This window comes from Malus sylvestris, chromosome 8 (genome assembly GCF_916048215.2).
Source record: "Malus sylvestris chromosome 8, drMalSylv7.2, whole genome shotgun sequence".
Classification (NCBI taxonomy): Eukaryota; Viridiplantae; Streptophyta; class Magnoliopsida; order Rosales; family Rosaceae; genus Malus; species Malus sylvestris.
This window is the reverse complement of record NC_062267.1, coordinates 26,781,785-26,809,370: the sequence shown is the minus strand read 5'-3', so window position 1 is coordinate 26,809,370 and position 27,586 is coordinate 26,781,785. Positions and strand designations below refer to the sequence as shown.

General features: G+C 35.0%; 3 protein-coding genes, 1 long non-coding RNA gene and 1 pseudogene across 5 annotated transcripts; 3 read left to right on the top strand and 2 right to left on the bottom strand.

Moving 5' to 3' along the window:
* The first annotated feature begins 796 nt into the window (after positions 1-796).
* Positions 797-9,344, top strand: LOC126631262 (agamous-like MADS-box protein AGL12). 2 transcript variants are annotated; one of them, XM_050301434.1, is made up of 7 exons: positions 797-1,317; positions 1,524-1,611; positions 6,196-6,257; positions 6,974-7,073; positions 7,149-7,212; positions 8,315-8,356; positions 9,026-9,344. In XM_050301434.1, the coding sequence occupies exons 1-6, from the start codon at positions 1,136-1,138 to the stop codon at positions 8,338-8,340; spliced, it is 522 nt and encodes a 173-aa protein (XP_050157391.1). In that variant the 5' UTR covers positions 797-1,135; the 3' UTR covers positions 8,341-8,356; positions 9,026-9,344. The 2 variants fall into 2 exon arrangements, with proteins under 2 accessions (XP_050157391.1, XP_050157390.1); XM_050301433.1 differs by having other exon boundaries at positions 803-1,317; positions 7,171-7,212.
* LOC126631263 (uncharacterized) lies at positions 4,510-5,334 on the bottom strand. The gene is made up of 3 exons (XR_007626344.1): positions 5,140-5,334; positions 4,964-5,019; positions 4,510-4,865 (listed from the first exon to the last, which is right to left on the bottom strand). It is a non-coding gene; the product is annotated as an uncharacterized LOC126631263 (long non-coding RNA).
* Positions 9,345-10,019: 675 nt separating the features above from the next.
* Positions 10,020-19,480, top strand: LOC126632472 (suppressor of mec-8 and unc-52 protein homolog 1). The gene is made up of 16 exons (XM_050302898.1): positions 10,020-10,244; positions 10,641-10,851; positions 12,249-12,401; positions 12,790-12,838; positions 13,383-13,466; positions 14,221-14,324; positions 14,624-14,710; positions 14,799-14,852; positions 15,321-15,416; positions 16,470-16,597; positions 16,972-17,098; positions 17,190-17,249; positions 17,385-17,492; positions 17,684-17,784; positions 18,172-18,223; positions 19,139-19,480. The coding sequence occupies exons 1-16, from the start codon at positions 10,216-10,218 to the stop codon at positions 19,235-19,237; spliced, it is 1,542 nt and encodes a 513-aa protein (XP_050158855.1). The 5' UTR covers positions 10,020-10,215; the 3' UTR covers positions 19,238-19,480.
* Positions 19,481-22,623: 3,143 nt separating this feature from the next.
* On the top strand, positions 22,624-24,243 carry LOC126632474 (GDSL esterase/lipase At1g71691-like; annotated as a pseudogene).
* A 413-nt stretch (positions 24,244-24,656) lies between these two features.
* LOC126632473 (GDSL esterase/lipase At1g33811) lies at positions 24,657-26,857 on the bottom strand. The gene is made up of 5 exons (XM_050302899.1): positions 26,554-26,857; positions 26,311-26,435; positions 25,941-26,189; positions 25,451-25,709; positions 24,657-25,142 (listed from the first exon to the last, which is right to left on the bottom strand). Exons 1-5 carry the CDS (start codon positions 26,825-26,827, stop codon positions 24,916-24,918), a joined length of 1,134 nt encoding a protein of 377 aa, XP_050158856.1. The 5' UTR covers positions 26,828-26,857; the 3' UTR covers positions 24,657-24,915.
* Between the last annotated feature and the right edge of the window lie 729 nt (positions 26,858-27,586).

Genomic DNA, 27,586 nt, shown 5'->3' with positions numbered 1-27,586 from the left:
TTGGAAGGCTTTAAACCATGCAAGGGTTTGTCACAAAAACAAAGGCAAATGGGTGAAGAGAAGGCCAAAGGGATGTGGAAAAGGAAGCGGCAAAAGCTAACAACCCAACATGGGCAGCTCATTGGTTCATTAGAGAGATTGATGAGCATCACATGAAAAAAAAAAAAAAAGGGCTTACAAATTGCATGCTGACTAGACTTCAACTGTCCCACAAATACACTTTTCCTTCAGCTGAGAGACTGTTGAATGGTCATTGGTCACCGAGGATACCAAATCCAGTGCTGCAATGGCCATCCAATGTGTTGGCCTACCAATGAGATGAGCGTGACATACTATATTTCACCTTTTTAATAGAGAGTGATTCTAGAATTTAGAGAATTGGATGATTTAGTATTGACATGTTTACAGAAGTTAGTGTTTTAGAGTACAAATAAGTTCTTGGTTTACAAAACAACGAGATGAACAAGTAATTCTAATCTAACCCTAAAAGTTAACAGAATTCTTAGATGAATTCACCTAACTAGTGAACACACTAATTAATGTAGGAATAATCAGTTTTAATGTGGTAATTAAAGATCTAGCTTCCAAGTAACGTGATCCAATAAATGTAAGTAGCGAGAGACTTTATTAGTTTGCGTTTCACATATAAGTAGTAGGGAGCCTGCAGAGAAAGGTTTTGTTTGTGCTGGATTCACATACTATATATTATAAGGTATTGACTAAATTAACCATTGATAGACAATGTGGGGTAATGTGATTAACTTTGTGAAATGGGGGGATTGAAATTCCGTTGGAGACAGAGAGCATGATAGAATAAAGAGAGATGATTATGTGAAAGGTTAAACTAATTAAATGATAAACAAAGCTCGGTGATTTGTGAAAGTAGGTGCGCATTATTCTTAATCATCGGTTGAAGATATAGATTGGAATCCAAGTAAGCTTATATAAGGCACTAAGCTCTTGATATTTAGAGGCAAACCGTACGTCAGTTCTAAGTTCCGAGAGAGAAGGATTGCAACAACCTCGAAGCTAGTTCAAACTAGTGGGAGGTTGTCTGCAGAGGAAATTAAACAGCCACCAAATTTCTGTATCAGCCATATATACACTTTAACTTTTGATATATCGATTGGTCGATATGGCTCGTGGAAAGGTTCAGATGAAGAGGATCGAGAACATGGTGCACAGGCAGGTTACTTTCTGCAAGCGCCGGGCAGGGCTTCTGAAGAAGGCTAAGGAGCTGTCTGTGCTGTGTGATGCTGAGATTGGAGTTTTCATTTTCTCCTCCCATGGAAAGCTCTTTGAACTAGCCACCAAAGGGTCTCAAGCTCTCTCTACCTATTTCTGTATAATAATAATGTATCTGTATAATGTTTAGCAGATAGTTTCAAACGCCCTATAATTAAGTGGTGTGCATGTACTCTTACAAAAAATTAATAGAATTGGAACTAATATTGTATTAATTTTAAGAAATCTAGCTTTTCGATTAACTCTGATTGATATTGCTTTGTTATTTATTATGGCAGAAGCATGCAAGGGCTTATTGAGAGGTACATGAAGATGAAGTCCACCCGAGCACCTCAGACAGAGCAAACCATGGAAACACAAACTCTGGTACAATACGTCTTTCTGTTTAATTTGTCACTTCTTTTCCAATTTATGTCATTTATTTGTTTCATCACACTGAATAATTCTCATATTTATTTTTATCAAAAAATAATTCTCATGTATATACACATAGTTCTAAGGAGAACACACACACACACGAATATTATTGTGTCATTCAGAGACGGAGCTAGAAAATTCTCCTAGTGGGGGCAATTCGAAAAACAACTAAGAGATCTTATTGTAGAATGGCTTATACCCAATATGATAATAGGGGTGATTTCAAATAATGATGTATCACAATCTCAATGTTACAAAAATTTCAAACTAGTAGTGGAAAGTGGCAAAGTGATGAGAAAATTTTTACTACAGATAGGCTGGGGAGAGGGGTTTGTAGGTTTGAATAACAGAACAAGAGCACTTTTGCTCATATAATATTTGATATGGAGTGAAGTAGAATGAATGTATGTTGGATATTAGATACTATATTTATTTCAAAGATAACGTGTATATATTTTATAACTGTATTTTGCAATTTAACAAACGAATTACTTGAGTGAGGACATCTGCCCCAATGAGCCTTCATTGGCTCCGTCCATGCCATTCATTATTATTCCTAAAGCTAGTGCAGCATCAGATGCTGGTTATGAATGATTCTTACAAGATTACAAAAATTAATTAAATGCACAACATACACGCTTAGCTAGAAAAATTAAAAGAAAAAACATATACAAAATAGCACATATATACATGATAATGTTCCTCAAATCACAACTTCTTTTTGAAAGGCCAAACAATATCAGACACCTAATTGCAGGAATCTTGAATATACAAATAAATACAAACTAAATATGCACACATATATATGCGAGTACAGTAAACTCAAGTGTTAACTAGTATTTTAATACATAGCTAACCACTCATGTTCATGTATGCATGTATATATGACATTACGTACGAATACATATTTCTAATTGGATAATGCTTGTGTTCCTTCGGGGGGAAACCTACTTATTCCTTCAATTTTAATTAACGTACGTAGTAGAAACTTCATAATTGCAATTGATCATACTCTTTACACTACAAGAATTGTAAGTATTAGAGGCAATTTTATTGGCATCTATTAAACATTATTAGGGGCATTTATCATAGATTTTCGCCCCCAAAAAGAAGGAGTGGCGAATAACATAATCGCCTCTAAAAGTGGCGTCACTAATACTATTTACGCACCTAATTATGATTATTTCCGCTCCTACTGCTTTAGATGCCATGCTGGCAATTGAGCAATAATTAAGCAATTAAGCAATTAAGCAATAATTATGATTATTTCTGCCCCTATTGTATTATTATGATCTCTACTAATTAATAAAACCTTTTTTGTCAATCAAAAGAAGGTGAAAAGACAAATTAATCTTCTATCACACCAAAAAAAATGATAGGCAATAATGTAATTTTACTGGTCCAAATTTTACTATTTTTTTATTGAAGTCTCATCAACAGGTGATGTTAAAATACCTCCAATATTTAAATAAATAAATAAAACCCAAAACCAAAAACCCCCCACTCCCCCCGTTCTCTCTCTCTCCCTCTCTCCTCATTTTCTGAAAAAATATGTTCATACACATAAAGTGTGTAGGCAAATATTAGTATTTATAATATTAACAAATATTAAATTTTAATGCTATAAATAAATAATTGGACCTGTTTTAATTGAAAAACGTTTTCATTCCCCATAAATGATATTATTAATAGGTTTATTTCCTGTTAAATTTTTGGGGAAACTTGATATAACTCCAATTTTTTGAGCCAATAATAGGAATAGTCCAATTTATTAGAATAGGTCCAATTCTTTAAATTTAATTATTTTATTATCAATAATGATCTCTTAAATGAAAAAATTTATTGTAAAAATCAAATTTCTTCCTAATTATCTCTTTGATTATTTCTTTTTATTTATTTGTTTGTTATTTCTTGTTCTTCCTCGTGCTTTAACCCATTTATAGATTTTATTTTAATTTTAATAATCAACCTATATCACAGGTTAATTGTATTTATCTACCTATATGACAAATTTTTTTTTCATAGTCAACCTGTCACAAATTAATGTATCTTGCTTGTAGGTATATTATGTTTTTTTCTACCTTTTAGTTAGGTTTTATATCTCACTTATAGGTATAATATACATTCATATATTTACTACTTGAGTTAGGGTATAATGTTTTGCAGATAGATTTATGTTAGTATATTAATTTTTTTGTTATAAGATATTAATTAGATATTTTGGAGTTGAAAAATGCATAATATTAAAAGATTTTAATTGATTTTAATATTTTTAGAAAATATAAAATGAGTATAAAAGAAATAAAAACATATAATTTATTAACTGGACTTACTCCTAAAAACTTTCTATGTTTTTGGACTTGGATCTAAAAGCCCCTAAATTTTTTTGGTTCAAATATAATACATCATCTGGAATCAATACCATCAAAAGTAGAATCAAAATTTACTATTCATTCAAAACTCTTTAGATATACAAGATTAAACTTCGATCGACACATGATGGATAAATACAAATAAAAACCAGAAAGTAGTACATAAGGGACTCTAGCAAAACTTATATCTAATCAACACCCGGTCTTTTTTTTTTTTGTCAAAGGATAGAATTGTATTAATTATCAAATACGAATGAAAACATTTACATCTTCTCCTGGAACATTAAACAAAAATTGAGGTCCTAATTCATCCCAATCATAGCTCTCACCATGCTTAAGAACGTATGCCACCATCATATAGGCTACACGATTGCATTGTCAAGGGGTAAAGATAAACTTCACCGATTGGATTGGAATGACTGCATTATATTCCAAATATCAACTAAATAGACCACCATCAACACATCAGCTTGCATCAGACTCCACCTCCAGTACCTCCCCGGACGCATGAAATCCCCTTAAAACACACATCTGCAGCCCATGTCTTATGGCTGCCGCCTCAGCCATATCTGATGACAAGAAGTACTCCCCACCATTTCCTCCCACCATCTTTGGAATTCCTGCAAAGTCGCGCAGGACCCAACCTACTCCACCTACCTTTGTTTCCTTCTGCCATGCCGCATCAGTATTTAATTTTAACCTGCCATGCCACAAAGTCGCGCAACACCCGGTCTTTTGATTCCCAACAACAAAATGATGCGTCTCCCATGATCAATTTCTACAAATACACCAAGATGATGCTTCTTCCATGATCCATTCTTTGATCTATTTCTGGGTAACAACATTTTCACACAAACAAGAAAAACAAAATCATATAAACAGATAAAATTAATGCATTATAATGAAAACACTGTTTGAGTAGAACTCACATGAAAAGAAACGAGGATAAACATCTACCCATCGCAATACGAATAGCATACAAAACCTGCAAAACAAACAGAAAAATCAAACCTAATTCATCCAATCTGGATTCATGATGAAATTCATCATCCAAGAGATTTATAACCAATTTCACTTCAAATTCTTCACACCCCTTCAAATATACCTGCTAAATAGCAGATCGAGAGAAAAAATATTTAATCAAACAATACTGAAGGGTAGCAATATTAAGAAGCAATGGAGAAGGAAATAAGAGAAAAAATATCTCGAAAAGAAAGAGAGAGCAGGACAAGAAAGATTAAGGAAAAGGGAGATGGGGAAGTTTGTGCCGTGAAAGGAGGAGAAATTAGGGGAGATTGATGTGCGGTTATCAGAGAAATAGGGTTTTGATGATTTCTTTTATTTATTACGTTAAGGAAATATACAAAATAATTAAATATAAGGGCATAAATATTCACATCCGCTCCTAATGGAAATTATTAAATTTGGAAAATATATGTTGAATTTAGAAATGTATATTAAATTAAAAATATATATATTAGAGGCTTTATCCGCCTTTAATATCTAAATTTTAATAGACGCATTTTTAACGCGTCTAAAAGTAGTAATAGAGGCAAATATTTATTTCTGCTCCTAATGAAGATTAATAGAGGCAAATCCACATATCCGCATCTAATCTAATGCCCCTAATAGTTACAATTCTTGTAGTGTTATCATCATCTAAATATCATATTTACAAAACAGCATTCAATCTAGAGATTATTTAGATATTCATATGTATCTAACAAATGAATGGTTCATGATGAGGAATGCTACTTGGCAACAAAAATGTCGATTGCTTTGAAATGCATGGATGACTAAATGATTTCCAAACTGAATAATTTTTTGCAGATATGATTTTTAGATAATAATAAAGAGTTTGAACGATTGTAATTATGAAGTTCTTATGGTAAAAAATATGTTAATCATAAGTGGGGGACAAACAGGTTTTTTCATGAGTGAACAGAAGTATTATACTTTGTAATTAATTAATGTATTTCTTACTTTATGTTATCTTTCTTCTCATCTATTAGGGAAAGAGAAATGAAACCCTACATGGTGCATCTACGATAATTACAATCCTTTTGATTGACTTAGGGCATATTTACATGGATGCCATCTACGATTTTTTTCTTCTTCCTTCTAAACCTAATTGGAATTCCCTTATTGTATTGGTATATAGGATGCGAAAAAGGAGATTAACTGGATGAAACAGGAGATTGAAATACTACAAAAAGGTCTCAGGTATTACAAAGTAAAATTATATGATCTTATTTATTATGATGACATCAATATATATAGAACTTATATTTGCATGTGATTGTATCCATATATATTTCTAACAATTATATATGACAATAATATATATAGAGCTAAATCCATTTAATATAAAAAAAGTATGAAGGGGCAGGGGGAACTATTACATTAATTTAGAGAAGAGAAAGTTTTGAACCCAGAACACAAATACAATCAATATCTGGTAAATTTCAATGTACCAAATTGTAATTATGACCCTTATATAAAGCACTCCATTTCTTGAACTATATCGAATAGGTTTTCTGGAGTACAATTAAATCTAGCAGAGTCAAAAGTCTAGTTATTTTGTCACTCAGTACTACGGTCTGATGATATTTCTCTTCGCTTAGAAGTAAGAAGTCTCAGGTTCGAATCTCGTGGATATGGCGAATTCCATACCAAATTAGGCTGCCCATTGTATGACTTAGCCGAACTCCCCCTCCTCTTAGTGTAAAAATATCGATATACTAACAAAAAGTCTAGTTATTTTACCAAAAAAGGAAAAAGGCATGTGGTTTAAATTAATTTAACTCAAAGATTATGAATCGGAGAAGCAAACTTTCAAACATATCATACGTAGTAACAGGTTAATTAGGTATGATTAGTTTGGTAATGGTTGTAATTTTGGTTTTAAGGGAATTGGATTACATCTGAAAACATTATAGGTATATGTTTGATGGAGGTGCCGGGACAATGACTTTGGATGAACTACAAGTGCTTGAAAAACATCTTGAAACGTGGATTTATCATGTCCGCTCGGCAAAGGTATCGTTTTTATCCATCACTTACATTATTATTATTATTATTTATCACAATCCATAAATTACCTCTAAGCAACAGTTAATTCATGTTATGTGTGCAGATGGACATTTTGTTCCAAGAGATCCAGCTGTTGAGGAACTCGGTAAGTTTGCTCTCCAAACTCCCAACTTACTTTTTGATGAGATCATGCATTGGTGTTGTATTGTATATAATGCTGGAGATGTTAGTACATACATCAACTTCATTAGATAAGATCCATCAATGTTCCAAAACAGTTTGGCACAATATAGTTTCTTTCCGTTCTTTTTGCTAAGTTTTTAATATTATATCAATGAGAAGGGGAGCGAGCGGGGATGCAATTGGAGATGTCTACCATAGTAGTTTATAAGTTTAATTGGATCGACACTTTGATTTATGTTATTAGATTAGAGCCCTCTGTTTATAGGAAAATAATAATCACACTGTTTAATCATGTTCATTGGTTTTACTTGATTGATTCAATTCAGTTATTATAAATAAAGAGGTGAATAGGAGAAGGAAAATGGTGCGTGGTTGTCATTTCTCTTTGAATAAGCATAAGATTATAGAGAGGATTTCAAAAAAATAACTCCAATTATGCTCCTATCACCTCCTAAGGTGGGATACCTCTAAGAGCTCCTAAATCTAAGGAGGGAGAAATGAGCTCCTAGTGGGTTTATGTAATTAAATGCTCCACTTTTAAGTGTTATTATTTATAAATAATTAAATTCCTATCGACTCATAGTCATTGTGACTTTCTAAATTATGGAGTAAAACTTTGTTAGACAGCTTCAAAAATAACTTCTCTCTCTTTTTAGTAAATTGAGCTATAAAAAATAGAGAACATGACTGGAGTTGCTCTCAAATCCCTATATCTAGTGTTTTAGAGTGCACTATTTCTTTTCACTAATGTTGCCTAACTCCCTTGGTACTTGAAAATCACTGGTCCAAATGCAACACCAAATTTTTTTTGGAAGAGAGCTCTTCATGGCCTCCAAAGTTTTTGGCACTACAACTTGACTTCATTTGTTTTTTGTTACTTCATGAAGAATAAAGCTAGGAATCATTATCATATCCATCAAATGCCACTTGAGTGGGCACATTCATGGCCTTTATAAAATTTCAACTTTTAATTTTGGATAATTGATTGAAATTTTATGTTTATTGATAATATTGTTGCCTTGCTTTTTTTAATCTTCTCAAATAATTAAATTGATATTTTGAAGGAAGGAATTCTGGCAGCTGCAAATAAGTATCTTCAAGATAAGGTAATCAACATTCTTATTAAAGTTTATGGTAAATTGTAGCTATTATCGCTAATTATTAGCAAGTTTTCAATTTGTCCGCCAATTCAATTTGTTGAAATTTGATCATCTGCCAATTACCCTTTTTTGGCAAGATTTATGAGTAAAAATACCCCATATATTGTATATACTTATCTAACTTTTTAACTGAAGTTCTATGTTTAATTTAGAACAAAATAAAAGAGGCTGATTAAGTAAATACATTGCGGGTAGTTATTTTTCCCCAAAATAATAAAAAAAAAAAAAAATTCAGACTTTGACGTCAAGACCAAAGTGACAAAGTGTTAAATGATTGGGGATAAATTCAAAGAGTAATGTTAGGAAGATTATATTTGTAGATAAAATTTGCAAATTAAATGATATTTCACTAATAAGAAATGAGCACGTCTATCAATAGAAAATGAGCACGTTTATCAACGCTTAAGTAATACTCTAATTATCAATTTCTATATCATTTTAGTTTACAAATTTGTCTACAAATTTAATCTTCCTAGCATTACTCAAATTCAAAATACCAATCAAGGGGCAAAGCTAGATATAATTAAAGCATTATTGTTACAATTACTTTTGTAAAAGTACTAAATTTTACTTTCTAACTCATTGATCTTAAATATATTTATTTATTTTATGCAGATTGAAGTGAACACTGGACCTAATGACTTTATGCCAATAGCAACTGACAACACATATCCACTAACCATACCAAATGGTATATATGAGTTTTAGAGAAGTAACTATGCTTTATGTAATGGTTTAGTATTCTTATTGCCAAGTGTGTGGTGTGGTTTAAAAAATTTCATAAATAAATGTTACTAAGAATCATCTAGCTATCTATGGCTGACAATATGGCATGTACATTGTTGCATTGTACAATATGGTATTGCTATTGAAGTGCATTGTAAGGTAATTTAATGATATGCATAATATTATGGTGTGATTTGTTATTGAGTCATCACTACTCTTTATTGAATGTATTTTATTTTGTGTTGATTAAATTTTACCCTCTAAGTTTGGTGGTAATTTTGAGACTAATTGTCACAAGGTTTCAGAATTAGCATTTTACACAATAAGTTTTTAAAACTGTATTAATTTAAAACTTATATATGATTAACCGTTAGGTTTGCTGGTAAATAGATGATGTGGAAATTGTCTGTAAGGACATGAAAAGCTTATTGACCATTATGTCGACAAATTGATCGCTAGGTCTGCTGTTAAATAGATGATGTAGAAGTTGTGATCAATCACAAAATGGTTCGATAATTCGCCAACAAAGTGTATTTATACGGAATGTGGTATACAATCTTGCTTAATTCCAGTTAATCATGGTGATTTTTAATAGATAACAACTTTAATAATGATAAATTTTTAGTACTTTGCGCAAAATGAAAACAAAAAAAATGACAAATGTTTAAGAAATGCATGATAAAGAAAAAGTCTCTCACTTACACAATACATTACAACAATATCTTGAAAATCATAATAAAAAACAATTAACGCAAGATATTTTTAAGTGTGCGTAGCGCCCATGATTAAAAAACCCTCGCTCGCAAGTGTATAAAAAGACATTTATGTCCATGTCCCTGTCAATTAACATAAATTAATTTTGGGGCCTAAACACAATTACAAATACTGTGTTTTACACTACACTCCATCTCCCTCCCCTTCCTTCCGCCTTCTTGAAGCAGCCCTCACCCGCCCGAACTACACCAGTTTCTTTACCCCACCCGACTTTCTCTTTCTTCTTCTTCTTCCCAGACGGCACTGCAAACCCTACTCTCCCTGTCTCTCTCTGAATCATTCCCCACTGAAACTTCGTCGGCGAGATGTCCACCTTAGAAATTGAAGCTCGAGAGTACGTTTTCTTCTCAAATTGCTCGATTTTTTTTTCTTCTCTTTAACGTTGTATTGCACACATTCAAATCCTATGTTTATGTTTTTCTAGGGCTCAATTCAAACTCTGGTGTTATTTTCTGGGCTGACAAATGGGGGAGTAGAGCAGAGCAGGGTTAAGTTAGGTTAAACTGGGTTTTGTTTGTTTTTTTTGGTAATCATTGGATTCTGTTTGTTTCAAAGCAAAACAATGTCTGGAAAATTCTGGGAAATTCTACTTTTTTTCGGATATGTTGGCTTTCGGTAACAGGGGTAGAGACGTGTTTGCGAAAGATTTAGTGAGACTACAACGTTGTACTGTTTGAGTGTACTAGAAAATTCGATGTCGTAAATCTGGTTTGTTTTTCTCCCTTTTCAGTGTCATCAAGATTGTGCTTCAATTTTGCAAAGAGAATTCTTTGCACCAAACGTTTCAAACATTGCAGAGTGAGTGCCAGGTATCTTTGAACACTGTCGACAGCGTTGAGACGTTTGTTTCTGACATTAATAGTGGAAGGTGGGATGCAATTTTGCCTCAAGTGTCTCAACTTAAGCTTCCCAGGAACAAATTGGAGGATTTGTACGAGCAGGTGTGTAACAGTACTTACCTTTTTTATATGTATATTTCAAGCCTGGTTTTAGTCCTTTCACTTTCCGATGTTTACACAACTGTTCAACTTTTGCTGCTGTGACGTATGAACAATGTTGCTTTGCATATTCTTCAACTTAGAAGCTCAGTCATGATATATAATGCTTGATATCAGTGTTATTTCTATTGAATATGATTCATGTAGGGCTAGTCTTTTTTGTCTCTGTGTGTGTATGTGTTTTCTAATATACATTATGGTTTATGAGGGTGAGCCTTGGCGCAACGGAATTGTTGCTCATTTGTGACCAAAAGGTTGCTCCTTTGTGACCAACATCTCATGGGTTTGAGTCATGAAAACAGCCTCTTTGCAGAGCAAAGGAAAGGCTGCGTACGATAGACGTTCCTCCCCCGACCCTAGGAAAGCGGGGAGCCTTGTTGGCTTGGGGTCGCTTTCTTATACATTATGTTTTGTCCGATGTGTCAATACTATATGAGAGAACTTCTCCTTGTAGGATGCATAATATTGCTACCGAGATTAGAGTGATCAAAGGCTCAAAGTGTAGGATATAAGTGACAATGCACGTCTTGTTTAGTTGTATAAAATAGAGAGTATATTTCTGATATAGGAAAGTATTTCAAGTGTCACATCCCATGTATAAAGGCATATTAGTGAGGAACTAGTTATGACTCATTTGAGAGGAGAAAGTAGCTTAAGGTATTCTGAAGTCAGCAGTAGAATTGTATTGATAGTGTAGGGTGGAAACATATTCTGTTTAATTTGAAATATTGAATATGAAAATTGTTCAACAAAAATGTATGCGCGCATAGAAACATACCACAGGCCAAGCCATTGTCTAGATGCTCAAATAACATTGTCAAGTTCTTATTTCTAGAACCCTTTGCATGACAGATGGATCAGATCAGTAGTGATGTGAGACGAGCCAACAATTTTAAAATTTCTACTACTGTTGGGACAAGTAGCGTCTAATTCTGTTGGTTATAAACAGATTCATTGTCATGAGAATGAATGACACTAAGGGAATTCAGATCATTTTCCATAAACCAAAGTTGTGTTTATACTTGTTTTATTTGTTCATAGTGGGGTTGGATACTTTTTCCCCCTATATCAGCGTTGTCTTTGTACTTCGTACATATGGATTTTTTCAGTTGTTAATATGGGTTGCAGAGTTGTGTCTTCTTTTTTTTTTTTTGGGTAAACTAGTTGTGTCTTCTTTAGCCCTAAATGTTAGTATGATCGCTGTGATACCTCTGCCAGATTCAGTTTGCTACATTGCTTTACTTCTGTGAAAGTTAATTTGAATGGACTGACAATGAAGTAATTTTTGTATGTTTTCTTCTGCTCACGGTATGATCTTTCCTTTCTTATGAATCGTGTAGATTGTACTGGAAATGATTGAACTTCGAGAATTGGATACTGCTCGTGCTATCTTAAGACAGACTCAGGTAATGGGTGTAGTGAAGCAAGAACAACCCGAAAGATTCTTGCGACTAGAGCACCTCCTTGTCAGAACATATTTTGATCCAAATGAGGTATGAAAATAGCTTTGGTATAATCATTTGACTCATTAGTTACTGTATTATTGGTCATAGTAAGAAACAATTTCTACTTTTCTTTCTTTATTGCGGTCTACTATGGGATGAATTCCTGCCAAAAACATGTTAGTCAGTTGAAGGTTCCCAAACACCTGATGGTCCCAAAAACCTGAAGCTCACAAACACCTGAAGGTTGCAAACCTGAAGGTCTTAAACAACATTCAGCACTCCAGAACTAATGATGCATCACATTATTGGTCTCAGTAATGCCATCAAATTAGATTATTTGCTACTAGTTCATTCCACTGTCTTGGAGTATGTTGTGCTTTCACTTCAATCAGTATGATGCTTTATCAGAAACTTAAAAATTTGTTATCTATAACAGGCTTATCAAGAGTCAACCAAAGAAAAGCGGCGTGCTCAAATTGCTCAAGGTTTCACTCCATCTCTCTTTTATAATTAAACTTTTTATTATTTCCAGTAGGTTTTTAATCTCAATGAACACATCAGGTATTCTCCTCTCTATTATTAGAGATAAAATTTATCACTAAAGGAACATAATTACCAGAAGAAAAAATAAACTGCACAATTTGGATTGGCTTCAATCTTCAGATAACGGTTCAATTCATAGTTTGGGGAGAAAAAGTTTGATATGCTTGCCGTTTGAAGACTTCTAGGAACTGAACGCTCGTATGGTCATACAATGGCATAATGCATAAGAAAAGCAAAGATTTCTTGTTACTGAATTTTCTGTTCAGCATTTCCTTTTATTTATTTTTTATTGTACCTGTTTATAGATTTAGACCAGGCCCTAGGTATGGAGAGTTTAAATGTGAGATACAGTCAGAGGTGTCAGACTTTGAAATCTGACAAAAAATGTAGATAGCAAAGGAAAAAATCTGAGTAGTTGTTATTGAATTTTATTCTTTGAAATTTCTGTTGTCTTTGACGAGTTCTATTTTCTTTTGAATTTCTCAGCACTTGCTGCGGAAGTTACTGTGGTGCCACCATCAAGATTGACGGCTTTAATTGGTCAGGCTCTAAAGTGGCAGCAGCACCAAGGTGAACTTTTGCATCTGTTATTTTGTTTTGTTGGTTATTTGGTATGAGGTTCTCTTTGAAAATTATCCTCTTGCGGATATGTTGCTTACCATTCATTTGTCCTTTACTATTTTTCCCTCCCTCCCTTCTATTTTCTTCCTTTCCATAGATGGGTACTTTTTATTTGTTGTAGATACCCTTTATGGCTTTAAAATTCATATTCACTTTTATGCATGGTGAATTTTTAGTGCCACTGAAACCAAGTTTTATCTGTCCACAAGAAGTTTTCTCCGTATATGTTAGGTGAGGAAACAGAGATTTTTGTTGTTGATTTAGGTCCGACATATTGCCATTCCGTGGAATAAAAATCTCAGCTGCATGAATCAGATGGAATCCCACGTATATATCCATGTAATATATACGTTGTGGGATGGTACTTTCTCAATATTACATTCCTTAGAAGTATGGAATAGAAATCCCAGCCTCCCATCTGTACTTCTATTCCACCTAGTCAAAGGAGTTGATTCCAGTTAGTTCCATAACTCTATTTCCATTCCAAGCTAACTAAACATCCAATTTTGATGGAAAAGGAAACAAATTCCTATTCCTACTGCCAAACAAACGAGGCTTAAGTTATCAGTCTTCTATTGAAGCAGTGGAATTCTGGTTCACTTCGTATTGGTTCTTTCTCTATCAAGATATTCTAATTAGATTCCCTTTTTAATAACAGGAACGGTCACTTATGTTGTTAAGTTTTTTTTTTTTTATTATCCAGGATTGCTTCCCCCAGGAACACAGTTTGACTTATTTCGAGGAACAGCTGCTATGAAACAAGATGTGGATGACTTGTATCCAACAACTCTTTCACACACAATAAAGGCAAGGAATTTATATGTAGCTATATATCATTTTGATAAATTGTTCAGTATCCTTTATTGGTTTAGGGTTCAGGGTTCTTAATGCTGGATACTGAACTTCGTTTTAAATCAGAATTTAGGAACTGAGACTACAGTAACATCAATCTTCCATGGTAGTTCTTTTAGCCATGCATTGGCCTATGAAGAAATTTAAATAGATTACAAAGATCTTACTAATGTATATAAAGTAGTGGCCTGATTATTTGGAACAATTTCTTTCTGAATTTCTGATCTGTTTTTTTTGGTGGTGTTTTGCTGCAGTTTGGGACAAAAAGTCATGCAGAATGTGCCCGGTTCTCACCAGATGGGCAGTTTCTTGTCTCTTGCTCGGTTGATGGATTTATTGAGGTATATATGATTAAGATGCTTTTGTTAACATGAAATTATTTGGTGTAATTTGAATGCCTTTTTTTGCCAATGCTTGTGTCACTTCTAGGTGTGGGATTACTTAAGCGGGAAGCTCAAGAAGGATCTTCAGTACCAGGCTGATGTGAGCATTTATTTTCTTTTCGAAGTCTTATGCATTCTACAACAATAATATATATATATATATATATATGTGTGTGTAACCTGGGCACTGACCTGCTTGTCATGTCTTTATAACAAGCATAAAAATATACATTTTCATTGCAATGGTATGGTTCATTAATCGTAAAGTTGGACCATTATGACAGATCATTGGTTCTGAACAAGAAACATGCTATTGGAAGTGGGGATAATGTTGTGTTTTTTACCCTCTAAAAAATTCTGGATGAATGCAATTTGGGAACTGGCCTGCTTGTCGTGTCCTTTTACACACGTGTGCCTACACACATGGACCATCACTCAATTGGTTTTTTTTTTGCAACTTGGATTTAGTTGTCAATGTTCTGCACCCTGTATGACAACATTTTATTGTATCATTCATCTAAGCGGACTGTTTTCTTCTGCATTTTCTGATGTGCTGTCAATATTGCAGGAAACTTTCATGATGCACGACGATGCTGTCCTCTGTCTTGAATTTAGCCGAGATTCAGAGATGATTGCATCTGGGTCACAAGATGGAAAGATCAAAGTAAATTATGCTCTTGGATGCAAGAGTCCTTTTCTTGTTTTTACTACTAGAAGTCTAGAAGTTAAATTCGCATACATTTTTCTTATGTTTTTTTTCCCCATTAGAAACCATCGTATGACCATATATATCTCCAAATAATCAGAGTCCTTCAATCTCTACCTGAAATTTACTCCCACACCCGTCTGCAAATACTTTTCACAGTCCAAACCAGTGCCCTCTAGTACTTATTGGAGCAAATCTTGCCATCTGAATATGGGGACAGCTGCTCTATTGATTTTAAAACTGATGTTAGTTTGAGGTAGTTACCTTTCTATCAGAGAGTCCTTCATATGATTCTCCCACTGCTTTGTAACCATTCATTACTGTGTAACCTTATTTTCACATGTCAGCGGCCAAATTTGGTGTGAATACGACACTTTTAGGAGTTCCGGAAATCGTAGTGAGTGACAAATGGAGTTTCTAATGTCGGATTCTGGCTCTAATTATAGTTCTATTAGTAGATCTCCAAGTTGTAGGTTAAAGTGCATTACTATGTCATTGCTAGGAAAGATTGATCAACAGCCAAACATTTGTTTACTTGATTCATCTCTTGTTATGATCACATGTTGGTAATTGTTTCACATGGGTGTTCTATATGTGGTATTGCTCACTCTATTTAAATATCTGTTTTGTTTTGTGTTATTACATTTTTTGTATGGGGTGTTTGTGGGGTGTTAGCTCATTTCAAACAGATGTTCTGTTTGTTTTGTGATTTATTTGGGTGTGGTTGCCTCAGGTCAGATTTTATTGTATATGATGACATAACTCATGCTTGTTTTTGTTGAGGTTTCAGAGTATGCTTCCTTTTTCTTGTTCAAGATAAGGCCCAAGTTCAGTAATTATGATTTGGCATCTTACTTGAAGCTAGAAGATAGTTTGCAGTATTTTTTTGTAATTTTTTTTGTTCCTGTCCATATTGCTATTTAGCATATGTTGATTAAATTCAATTTTGATATGTTGTACAATTTTATTGAATTTGTTTCTGATCTTAATCTGTCTAAATTCTTCTTACAGGTTTGGCGTATTAGGACTGGGCAGTGCCTGCGCCGTCTTGAACGTGCACATTCACGGGGTGTCACCAGTGTTTCCTTCTCTCGGGATGGAAGCCAGTTACTTAGTACATCATTTGACAGCACTGCAAAGTATTTTTTCACGTCTCTTGTTGGATATGTTTCCTAGATTAGTACATTAGTTATTACTTTATATGTCAAACATATATTCTTATCACTAATATTGTTTCTTCAACTTCAAGTTTTGACTGTTCCTACGTTTTCATTATCAAGACATCCATTGAAGTGTATTAGTTATGTAACAGTTATGCATCACTCATTGTAACATGCATCTCCTAGGTTTTTACATTTATGTTTTGGTTACTATGATTTAATGTAAAAAAGTGCATTATTGGCTCCCACACGCACCTCCTTTTTTTGTTTATATATATAGGAAACCTTTTTTTTATTTATTTATTTATTTTCTTTGCTATTATTTTAAAGACATCTGTTTATGACTGATGCAGAATCCATGGCCTAAAATCTGGGAAGATGTTGAAAGAATTTCGTGGGCATACATCTTATGTAAATGATGGAATCTTTACTAGTGATGGAGCTCGTGTAATTACTGCATCTAGCGATTGCACAGTCAAGGTAAGTTTCTTGTGATATTTATTTGTATCTCATTGACGCTGTTGTTGTGCACCGTGTATCCATTTTCTGAGGCATAAATGTTTTTTTTTAGGTCTGGGATTTGAAGACTACAGACTGTCTACAGACATTCAAGCCACCTCCTCCTTTAAGGGTATTCCTTTTTATTACTTTAATTAATATTTTATATATCATGAGCTAGAGGAACCTAGCTATATTTCCTTTGAAATTTTGCCTTTTCTTTTATTGTTTCGGTATCTAATTTGTGGGTTTTTGTTTTAACTGTTAGGGAGGTGATGCTTCTGTGAATTCTGTTCATCTTTACCCAAAAAATAATGATCACATCATTGTATGTAATAAGACGTCATCTATTTATGTCATGACACTTCAAGGACAGGTATATATTTTTCACTTGAACAGAACTTAGTTTTTACATATTTTTGTTCAAGGTGTTGCAATGTATTTAGCAATCCATTTCTTAAAAGTTTGTTTGGATATTTTCATGTTTTAAAGCCAAAATCTTTTGTTTCATTGTTAAGTGCTTGTGAATTTATTATTATTGAGCTTTGTCTGATTATTATGGCTTAGGTTGTGAAGAGCTTTTCATCTGGTAAAAAAGAAGGCGGAGATTTTTTGTCAGCTTGTGTGTCACCAAAAGGGGAATGGATTTACTGTGTTGGTGAAGACAGGTAAATAAAATGTCAAATTTTCATCATGCTCATATTTCACGTGGTTATGTTAGTATACATTCTTAATATGCATGTTTCCGTGTCTGTTATGTGTGTAATCTCGCCAAATTCAAAAGATCTCTTATACACTATGCGGTGTTGTTCCTCGTCTTCAAGAGAACTATTCTGTTTTCGTAACATCATTGGATGGATGAAGTTTTTCTTTTCTAAAATGGCATCTCAGAGATGCTTTGGCCTCCTCACTACAGTGAGCCATTATCTGTTATTTGTTTTTCCGCCAACGGGTACCTGCCAGTTGGAACAGTTAAACTAAAAAGACCGTGCTACCTGCTTTGTTCTTTTGATCATCAGCATGAGGATACTTACCAATACTTCATCTATGTGCAGGAATATGTACTGTTTCAGTCACCAATCTGGTAATTTAGAGCATCTAATGAAGGTATGTATTTTGTTGATAAAGATTGAGTTGGTACTGAATTAGGGCTTTATAATGCTATACCTGTTGCATATCTGGAATCAAAATAAATATTGACAATTTTGTTAGTTGTGGTATTTATCTTGTTGGAGATTGAGATGGTACACAACGAGGGCTTTAGAACGTAAATACTTGTTGCACATCTGGAATCACAGTAATCAAGATCTAGTGATGATTTTGAAAAGACAACTGACATGATCTAGGGATGATTTTTCCTTGGTTGAGTTAAATTGGTGTTTTCAAACTTCATTGAGACATGGATCTTCTAGTATTTCTAACCAGTTTTGGTTGCTTCACTGATCGAGATCTGATTGCTCAAAGTGTTGCAAACGTCTTATTAGATTCCTTCTGCTTGGCATGAAACCCTATATTCCAAGGTGTACATTGATTAAGTTGCATACCTTTTTACAAATAAGGTGTGAAGGAGAAATATCAGTTCACTAGTTGATGACCCCTTCTATGCCCGTCTCATGTAAAAGACTAATAGGGGTATCTGGTGACATCTTTGTTATATATACCTATAAGCATGCATGACATCTTTCTGAAGGTCTACTCGTCCTAAATATGGCGAATTTAAGACGGTCTGTTTTGATCCCTGAATGGCTCGTACATTAGGAGGGATAGGATAATTGCAATTCTTGCCACATTCTAATTCCAGCTATTCTGGTCACGAGACCTGCACGATTCACATCCGTAGGTGTGTGCATGTGTGGACGTCTGGGATTGCACTGTTGGTTGTTTGCCAAGAGCTGACTGCACATGGATAACGCTCTCTATTGTGTTTACAAAATGCTCTTTTGATGGTGGTTTGATTAAAACCTAAAAATGCATACATGAATGCCGAAGAGTTTATAAAGTTCTCTCTCTTGTGTTATGCAGGTCCACGAAAAGGAGGTAATTGGCATCAGCCATCATCCTCACAGGAATATTGTCGCTACATACGGCGAAGACTGCACACTGAAGTTATGGAAGCCTTGAAGCTCTGTTGACCTGTATGTAATTTTGTTTCTGGGTGAAGTTTGGATGTTGACATGCATATTTGGGTGGTATTTGAGAAACGGAATGAGGGCTGCATTGTATGCAAGTGTGGTGTCTGCAAAAACTCACCAAGACTTGGAGCCGATTAGGGCATTGGGTTCGAACATTTATCTCGTCGATCAATCATGCTTGGAGATATTGTATAGCTTTTTACTAAGCAATGTCAGTAATTTTGATTCATAACGTGTACCTCTAGATTCTCCACGCAACTGCCATTGATTCAACGCAGAGGGAGCTTGAGCTGCCGCTTCTTCGTATTGTTCTTCAGCGTAAATTAGAGACAGAGAGTGAGAGATCGTGATTCATGAGAGGACGGAGGGCGGAGTGGCCCAGAGTGAGTGAGAGGGCGGAAGGCAGAGGTTAGAGGGCGGGGAGAGAGAATAGGGCAGAGTGAGTCGGCAGAGTAAGAGGGAATAAACTATAAACTCTCTCAGTATCTCAGATAGGGGTTTGAAAATTAAGAAATTAACCCTCTTTAATGGGTGATTATTTAGGTTTCGTGGGTTCATCCAAAATCAACAGGTTGCTAACGGGTTCTCTCGTTATGATGCCAGCCCCTTAAGGCTTCACTTGTTAATTGAAATTTTACCAGCAAATTGAGTCGTCTTAATGGCTTAGGTACATTTTGAGAGCAGATGTAAAATGCTCAAATTTGAAGGAAAATCACCACCCGTTAATTAATCCAGCCCTTTAAGTCTTCACCTGTTAATTGAAATTTTGCGAGCAAATTGAGTCGTGTTAACGGATTAGGTGCATTTTGCCAGCTCTATTCCTAGATTGGAAGCTTGGTTTAGGTTAAAGTATAGATGGATAGTAATGTAAGTTGCAGTAGGGGAACAACAAGGTTCATGTTGACTGTTGAGTCAAGTGACATACATGAAGAAAGAAACGTCAACTTTATTCTCCCCAAGAGAATCAAATTCTATTCTTTGTTTCTTGGGACAGAAGTCAAAGCACATAGGAATGCTGCCCTGCCCTGCCCAGCATGCATAACCACCAACTGTCCCACAACAAACTTGGAGTTAGGAGTTGCATGGTAACCTGCCAACCTCTGAATCCGCCATCAACACCACCAATCGATCAGCTCTCCTTTCCTCTCTCTTTTAAGACTCACACACAGAGCTTAGTTGTGAAAATATTTAATCAAGCACGGTTGAAACACTCGGGATACCGGATACCTAGAGCACTCCAAAAAAAATCCAACTTAATTCCAAGTTTCTTTGAAAAATAAAGTAAAATAAGTACTTCTTGTGTGACTGCGTACGTCTTGGTTGGTCCTTTCCTTTGTGCGCTAGGTTTTAGGAGTCTTGCATTGCAAGTTGGGTTCGAAACTTCCACGAGTGCTAATGCACTAGCTCAGTCTAGAAAAATAGTTTTATGTCAAAGAGTAATGCTAAGGAGATCACATGATAAGATGATATTGTATTAGTGTATCATCTGAAGTGACAAATAATTTATAATATTAACTTTCAAACAGATAAATTCATTAGTTGACGAAAGATAATACACATCACTTGGCATGTCAGTACATTAATATGATATAAATATATGGCATCCCTAACATTTTCCCTGTTGAAAGATTTGACGTGTTAGTGGGAGATTTTAAACTTTAATATGAAAATATAAATTTATCATTCCGAAATTTGTCACTAGAACAAAAGGTTTTGCATTTTAAAATAACTGTTATTGGCACTCTAAAAATCTTATTTTGCGTTCCTCGTAAGTTTATTTTTATTTTGGATTGCCAATAACAATTTCATGTCATTTGCATCCTCAGTTTTACGTCTTCAAAGTAAAATATTCTTTAGAACGCAATGAACGTAATTTGCTATACAAAGAGCATTCGTGCTGTCTTGAACTTAAGCAAGAACTTACGTGCACGACAATACATATTTAATCTCTAACCTACCAATTTATAAGACGGATATATCATCGTAATGATGGCAAGCTCAAATCCTTAAGCTTAATTAGTTAAAAAGTTGTTAACATGTTATCAAATATCAATCCGGTGAGTACTTGTGCACCACCTACCACTTAGTCCTACGATCTAGTGGTATTTCTCTTTACTTGTAAATGATATGTCTTAAGTTCGATTCTTACCAAATGTGAATTTGAACCAAATTATTGCTAGTCCTTTGTGAGGCTAAACTCACCATCTCTCCTATTCAGTGTAGATAATATCGCTTATTAAAAAAAAAAAATTTGTGCACCACCTAATTAGGTTTGGATATTAATTCGTTGCATAGAAATGACTATCAAATTATGAGAAATGTTAATGAAAATTTCTCACAAGTGGGACTCTCTATAACTCTTTGCCGTCTCATAGTTTTGACGTAATGTTTTATGATGTTAGCACAATAATTAACGTTAAACTGTGAGGTGACAGAGAGCCCATAAAAAATCTCACTTTGAAAGAGTCTCATTAGCTTTTCTCTCAAATTATGTGAGTGAGAGAGAGAGGTAGAAAAATTTCAAGAATTTAGAACAGCGTTAGGAAATTAAGTTTGGAAAATGAGAAGGATGCTTGGGAGAGTAAATTTGTATTTAATTACTGCAGACGTGCACAGGTGAAAACATTTATCACATTCACAGCCACCACCTTGCCATGCGTATGAAATCATCACTGCATGCTATCTCCTCTTGCAAATTCAACACCACCACCATCTCTCTCTCTCTCTCTCTGTTCCCGACCTTACCATCTCAACATCAATTTTCAGTCATTGATGGCTAGGCACCTTCTATAAGTAGCTTGGTGCCAAGACGTGAACTCATGACTCATCATCACCATCAGCAGCTGACGGTGGTGGTGGGAGGAGATAGTCGTCAGAAACGTTGCCAGCCATGTTTGTATTTGGAGACTTACTGATTGAAAATGGCAATAACAACGACCTTCCGTCATTTGCCAAGCCCAACTATTTCCCTTATGGTATTGATTTCAATGGCGGTCCTACTGGTCGTTTTTCCAATGATTACACCATGGTTGATGAAATATGCATCTCTCTCTCTCTCTCTTAATATTGACATATATTTCAGTCAAAAAGTGTATTTATTTTGTGCTTTTATTTTATTTAAGGTAGAGTGTACTTGATTTGCTTAGAATAGACCAATTGGGTTGGTACAAAACTCAATTTTTTGCATAAGTTTGTTATGTGTAAATATTTACTAATATAGAATAGACCAATTGGGTTGGTCTATGTTCTTAATCTCTGAAATAATTTAGTAATCTACTCGTTAATTACACATAAATTAAAATGATATAAGAGCCAAGCTTATAATTTATGTATATTATGAGAAATAACATGAATCGTCTCATGTATGTGGTCCAATATCCTAATGGACAAGGTGATGTGTTTCTATATATTCATACATTCCGAGTTTGAAACTTCTTTACATTCCTCATTAGGGCATAAACCAGGCAGTATTTCCATTATATGAAAAACAACTTAAACATTATTGTCATTTTTCTATCATTTAAAAAAAAAATAATAATTTGTTCCTCCTGCAGCTGACCTGCTAGACTTCCCTTGATTTCTGCTCACTCTGAAGCTTCTGGAGATCAAATGCTTCATGGAGTCAACTATGCATCTGCAGCGGCTGGATTTAGTAGAACCATAAATCTGTTTATTTATCTAACTCAATATTTATTTATTTATCTTAAACTTTGCATGGATTTAGTAGAACCATAAATTTGCATGCAATTGTTTCACAGAAAATCTTAAATTTGTAGCTAAAGGACTTGAATTATTTTGTCACAATTGTTTTCTGCAGGTGGGAAGAATACATTTTGGTCAACAAATAAGGAACTTTCAGAATACACTTGATCAGATAACAGACAATCTTGGTGCCGATGATGCTGCTCGATCGATTGCCAAGTGCATCTTCTTCGTCGGAATGGGCAGCAATGACTACCTAAATAATTACCTTATGCCCAACTATCCAACTAGGAATCATTACAATGCCCAACAGTATGCTGATCATCTCACTGTAAGAACTTCGCCTCCTAAACTAGAACCTCCATATGGTTGGATGTATGACAAACTTACATTGCGTATTTGTATCGTTATCACTCATATAGCTGGTACAAGTTAGGGGCACTCCGCCTACTGTAAATTGGTTTTGCGTTGGATACTCTTAACTTTATTAACATCACATGCATAACTTCTACTACAATTACCTAAGCATCCTACTAATATATGTGATATGTTACAGAGACTTTACAATCTTGCTGCCCGAAAATTTGTTATTGCTGGATTAGGGAGACTGGGCTGCATTCCAAGTATTTTAGCCCAAAATTCAAGTGGAACCTGCTCGGACGAAGTTAATCGCCTTGTTCTACCTTTTAATGCTAATGTGAAGACAATGATCAACAATCTTAATACCAACTTACCTGGTTCAAAGTTCATTTACATTGACATTGCTCGTATGTTCGAAGACATGCTTCTCGATCCTAGAACATATGGTATTCCTTGCTACTATTTACCCTCAGGTCATTCCTTTTTGAAATTGAAGTTCAATTATATTAGCGATTACAATATTATGTGAAATTTTGTTTGTAGGTTTCATTGTTGCAAACCGCGGATGCTGCGGTCTTGGGCGTAACAGAGGCCAAGTTACATGTCTTCCTCTCCAAACACCGTGCCGAAATTGAGACCAATATATCTTCTGGGATGCATTCCACCCGACCGCAGCAGTGAACATCATAATTGCGAGGAAAGCTTTCACCGGGGACCGTACGGAGGTTTATCCCATGAACATACAGCAGCTTGCCACTCTTGACATCGAAAGGAACCAGTAGAAAATGTGGTTGTTCAAGTTTAGCATTTGGCTCTATCTATCTATTTTGTTTCTACTAATTGTTCGAGTGCTACAGAAAAAACTAGTTGTTCGAGTGCTACAGAAAAATGTTACACGTCAAAGAGTTGATGCATGTACTTCTACTACCACTATTGGTTTAAAACTTTAATTTGTTGTTTTGGAACTGGCTAGTAGTGGTAGATTATCCTTCTCCTCTCATTTATTATACATTTATCCTCCTTTTTTTGTTTTTCATTTTTTGTTTCACCTCTCTTGGAGAGTTGGTAGATTTCTTACCATGATATTTTGAGATCAATAAAATAGTCAATGGGCCCTACGGTTAGGCTAACAATTATAATTTTGGGTTTTAACAAATGACCTTCTCAAAATTGTCCTCATTGTCAAAAGCACTTAAAGCACTATTTTAAACAAGAAAAATAAAAATTATGAATCCGATTGGTATTGCACTTAGACATTAACAATTGACAACGATGATTTGTACAGAGTTCCGCACCAACTTTAGCAAGAGGGCTCCACTAATTATTAATTTGATTGAACATGAACATAGTTAATCTTCTAGACTACATTTATTGAATATATCAAAGTTGTAAGAGATAATTCAGGGAATACTTCCTAGCTTCAGAAGATAATTCAATTATATATTTCCACTAATGGTGATATAACCGCATGAATTGACAACACTTTCACATTATTAAATTAGCAATCAGCTGGAAAGCATCAAAGAAATTGATAATTCATGAAATTAATCAGTGATGAGGTTGTTGCATGGATGAAGTTCCAAAAGCCTTATATTGGCTTGGCTTTCAAAGCATTGCCAGTTGTTGAATATTGATTGGGTAAGCATATGATTGTTGATTGGAACCACTGAATGATGCCTTGCCCAGCAAAATGTTTGCTACCTCTGTTGGATGGAAGGCATCCCAAAACAAGTACTTTGTGCGATCCGTACAAGTTTGCTGAAGAGGTAGACAAGTTATCTGCCCATTGTTCCTTCCTACTCCACAACAACCCTTGTCTATCACTTCAAACCCTGCACCATTGTTTAAAAATTGCAGCAGCGTTAATCTCCACATCGGCAATTTGACAGAATACGTACATTACTGCTTATGAATGAATGGTTTCGCTACTAATACATGAATGGTTTCGCTACTAATACACTAATACATGAATGGTTTCGCTACTAACACTATCGGGTTATGCAAGTGATTAAGTTGGGGCAATACCGGTGTGTTAGTAGTGGTTAGTTGGCCCGACTTTGAAATCTTGACACATGCAGCGTAAATTTTTGATATGATGTGAAGCGAAAGAGATGGCCTTATATAGTAGAGAAGATATTACCGTTAGCAGTGGGATTTTGAAACAGATCAAAGGTGCTTTGATAAGAATCGAGGTAGACAAATTTGGCCCCAGGCAATTGACCACCATTGAAGTTGTCAACCAGTTTTTTGAGGCCTGAGTTGAAAATAAGGATAGCCTTGTTGATGTTTTCGTTGCAGCGGCTGCTGTTGCTATTGAACCTTGCTAGTTGATATGGTATGCAACCGATTTGGCCAACAGCAGTTACAATCACCTTCCGAGCTCCCAGTGAATATAATTGCTGTAACCAAAAGAATACATAACAATAGTTTATAAGTTTAGTATTAAACTTGTTTTCTACGTAAACGTACCCCATTGAAATTAAGTTTTATCATATCAGTTTGTAGTTAGGGTTTAGGCGCATTAGCTAAACGCTGCTCTCTTTCTTCGTGTCCAAGTTAAAATGTAGGACAATTATGTAGGAAGCTATAGGAACACTGTAGATAGAAAACGGATCCACCAGGTTAATTACCGTGAGTTGGCGCGAGTAGTCCTGAAGGAGTACAGCAGCATACGCTTGCGTGGTGTAATCGGAGCTAGATGTATAGAAGCTGGGCATAAAATAGTTGTTAAGATAGTCATTACTTCCCATCCCAGAATAGAAGATGCATCTGCTAAGATAGGTGTTGAGTGCATTGGCATCTCCTCTAAAGAATCTTCTCATTTCTAGCACTGCATTCCCAAAGTTTGCAACTTGTTGGTTCATGGACATGTGAGCACCCTGCAAAATCTCTCTCTCAGTTTATCATTCATAATTTTGAGTTTGACAATTTGTAAGGTTAGTAAAAAAGTGTTCTTACTTCCCTCAAAAAAAAAAAAAAAAAAAAAAATAGTGTTCTTACTAGATTGTCTCCCGTTTCCTCTCGGATACCAGCTGCACCGGATGCAAAATTGGCTCCCCTCAGCAGTGCATCTCCGCGTGTTCTTGAATAGGGCGGAATATAAGTTCGAAATCCAAGAAGCTGAGCTGCAAGTGCAAGTGCCACCGGAATATATAACATACATTAGCTTATATTTTGATGTAAACTAAACGAAGTACGTACGTATTTGTTACATACGAATGAATATATATATATGTATATTACCTAGGACATCAACATAGGTTCTACCATTGGTGAAGCGGCCAGTTACACCAAGAGGGAAGTCGATGCCATAAGGTCTATAATTTGCCCTAGAAAGTGTTATTATCCCATTGTTGTTCCCATTGTCAACCAACGAGTCACCAAAAATGAAGAAACCAGGCACTGGGGCTGTGGACTGCGGCTGCGACCAAACTCTGCCACTCAAACCCTGCAGCCACACAACTACTATAACTATTGCAAACAAACCCAAGTCGCAGAATTTTCTAGCCCTGCTCATGTTTTGATATATTAGTTGGAACCCTAACTTCTGAGAGACTAATTATACAATTGGTGCATGCAGTTTTGTATATATATAGAGCCATTTTTTGGGGGGGAGTTTTGACTTTTTGGTTTGGCTATTATGCGATTCATGCAATATACGGTTCGTGGTTGTGAGAGTGAGCAACTTTGAGCTGGAACAAGTAAGGAAGGATCAACTTTTAGTTGGGGTCATGTGTATGCTTCTATTTTTAGCTCTGCATCAGCGGTGATGGTCATGATCACTAGTATCTCGTGACCAATCGGTTGCTTGCTAACAATCCATCGTGGCAACTTCATCTTGTTCGATTTTTATTCTTGAATTCGACCTATAACCATAAAGAGTGATGTTATTTAGACGCACAAACAATATTGACAATATACAAGACTGTTGATTATTCTTTCGAACTATTTTTACACGACAAACAAATACTTTTCTGCCGTTAGATTTTAGAGAATTTCATATGAATTTTTGTTAAGTGGTGTATTAATGTAATTGTTCTGGATGATGAAGAACTTTTTGAAGCACAAGTTGACGGTGTGGAACAAGATGAGAATTCCAAATATATCAGTGCCTAAATTCATGGACGTGGTGAGATAGAAAGATAAGTTTGTCCTTAAAAATGTTTAATCTCCATGAAAAATAGTTCGGATGGGTGGGGATGAGGTACTTCGGTGGTATTTTGTAGTTTATTTTCGACTGTTAAAAAACTACTCACTACCAAAATAAAAGATGATT

Bases quoted from the DNA above. Each gene is read 5' to 3' on its own strand.
- LOC126632473 (XM_050302899.1), bottom strand. From the start codon at position 26,827: ATGAGCAGGGCTAGAAAATTCTGCGACTTGGGTTTGTTTGCAATAGTT. The intron at 26,436-26,553 runs GTAATATACATA...TTGCACTTGCAG, and splicing joins AACCTATGTTGATGTCCTAG to CTCAGCTTCTTGGATTTCGA. The intron at 25,710-25,940 runs GTAATTAACCTG...TTTTGGTTACAG, and splicing joins ACTACTCGCGCCAACTCACG to CAATTATATTCACTGGGAGC.
- LOC126632472 (XM_050302898.1), top strand. From the start codon at position 10,216: ATGTCCACCTTAGAAATTGAAGCTCGAGA. The intron at 14,325-14,623 runs GCAAGGAATTTA...GTTTTGCTGCAG, and splicing joins CTCTTTCACACACAATAAAG to TTTGGGACAAAAAGTCATGC. The intron at 17,493-17,683 runs GTATATATTTTT...ATTATGGCTTAG, and splicing joins TCATGACACTTCAAGGACAG to GTTGTGAAGAGCTTTTCATC.
- LOC126631262 (XM_050301433.1), top strand. From the start codon at position 1,136: ATGGCTCGTGGAAAGGTTCAGATGAAGAGGATCGAGAACATGGTGCAC. The intron at 1,318-1,523 runs GTCTCAAGCTCT...TTATTATGGCAG, and splicing joins TTTGAACTAGCCACCAAAGG to AAGCATGCAAGGGCTTATTG. The intron at 6,258-6,973 runs GTATTACAAAGT...AAAACATTATAG, and splicing joins ATACTACAAAAAGGTCTCAG to GTATATGTTTGATGGAGGTG.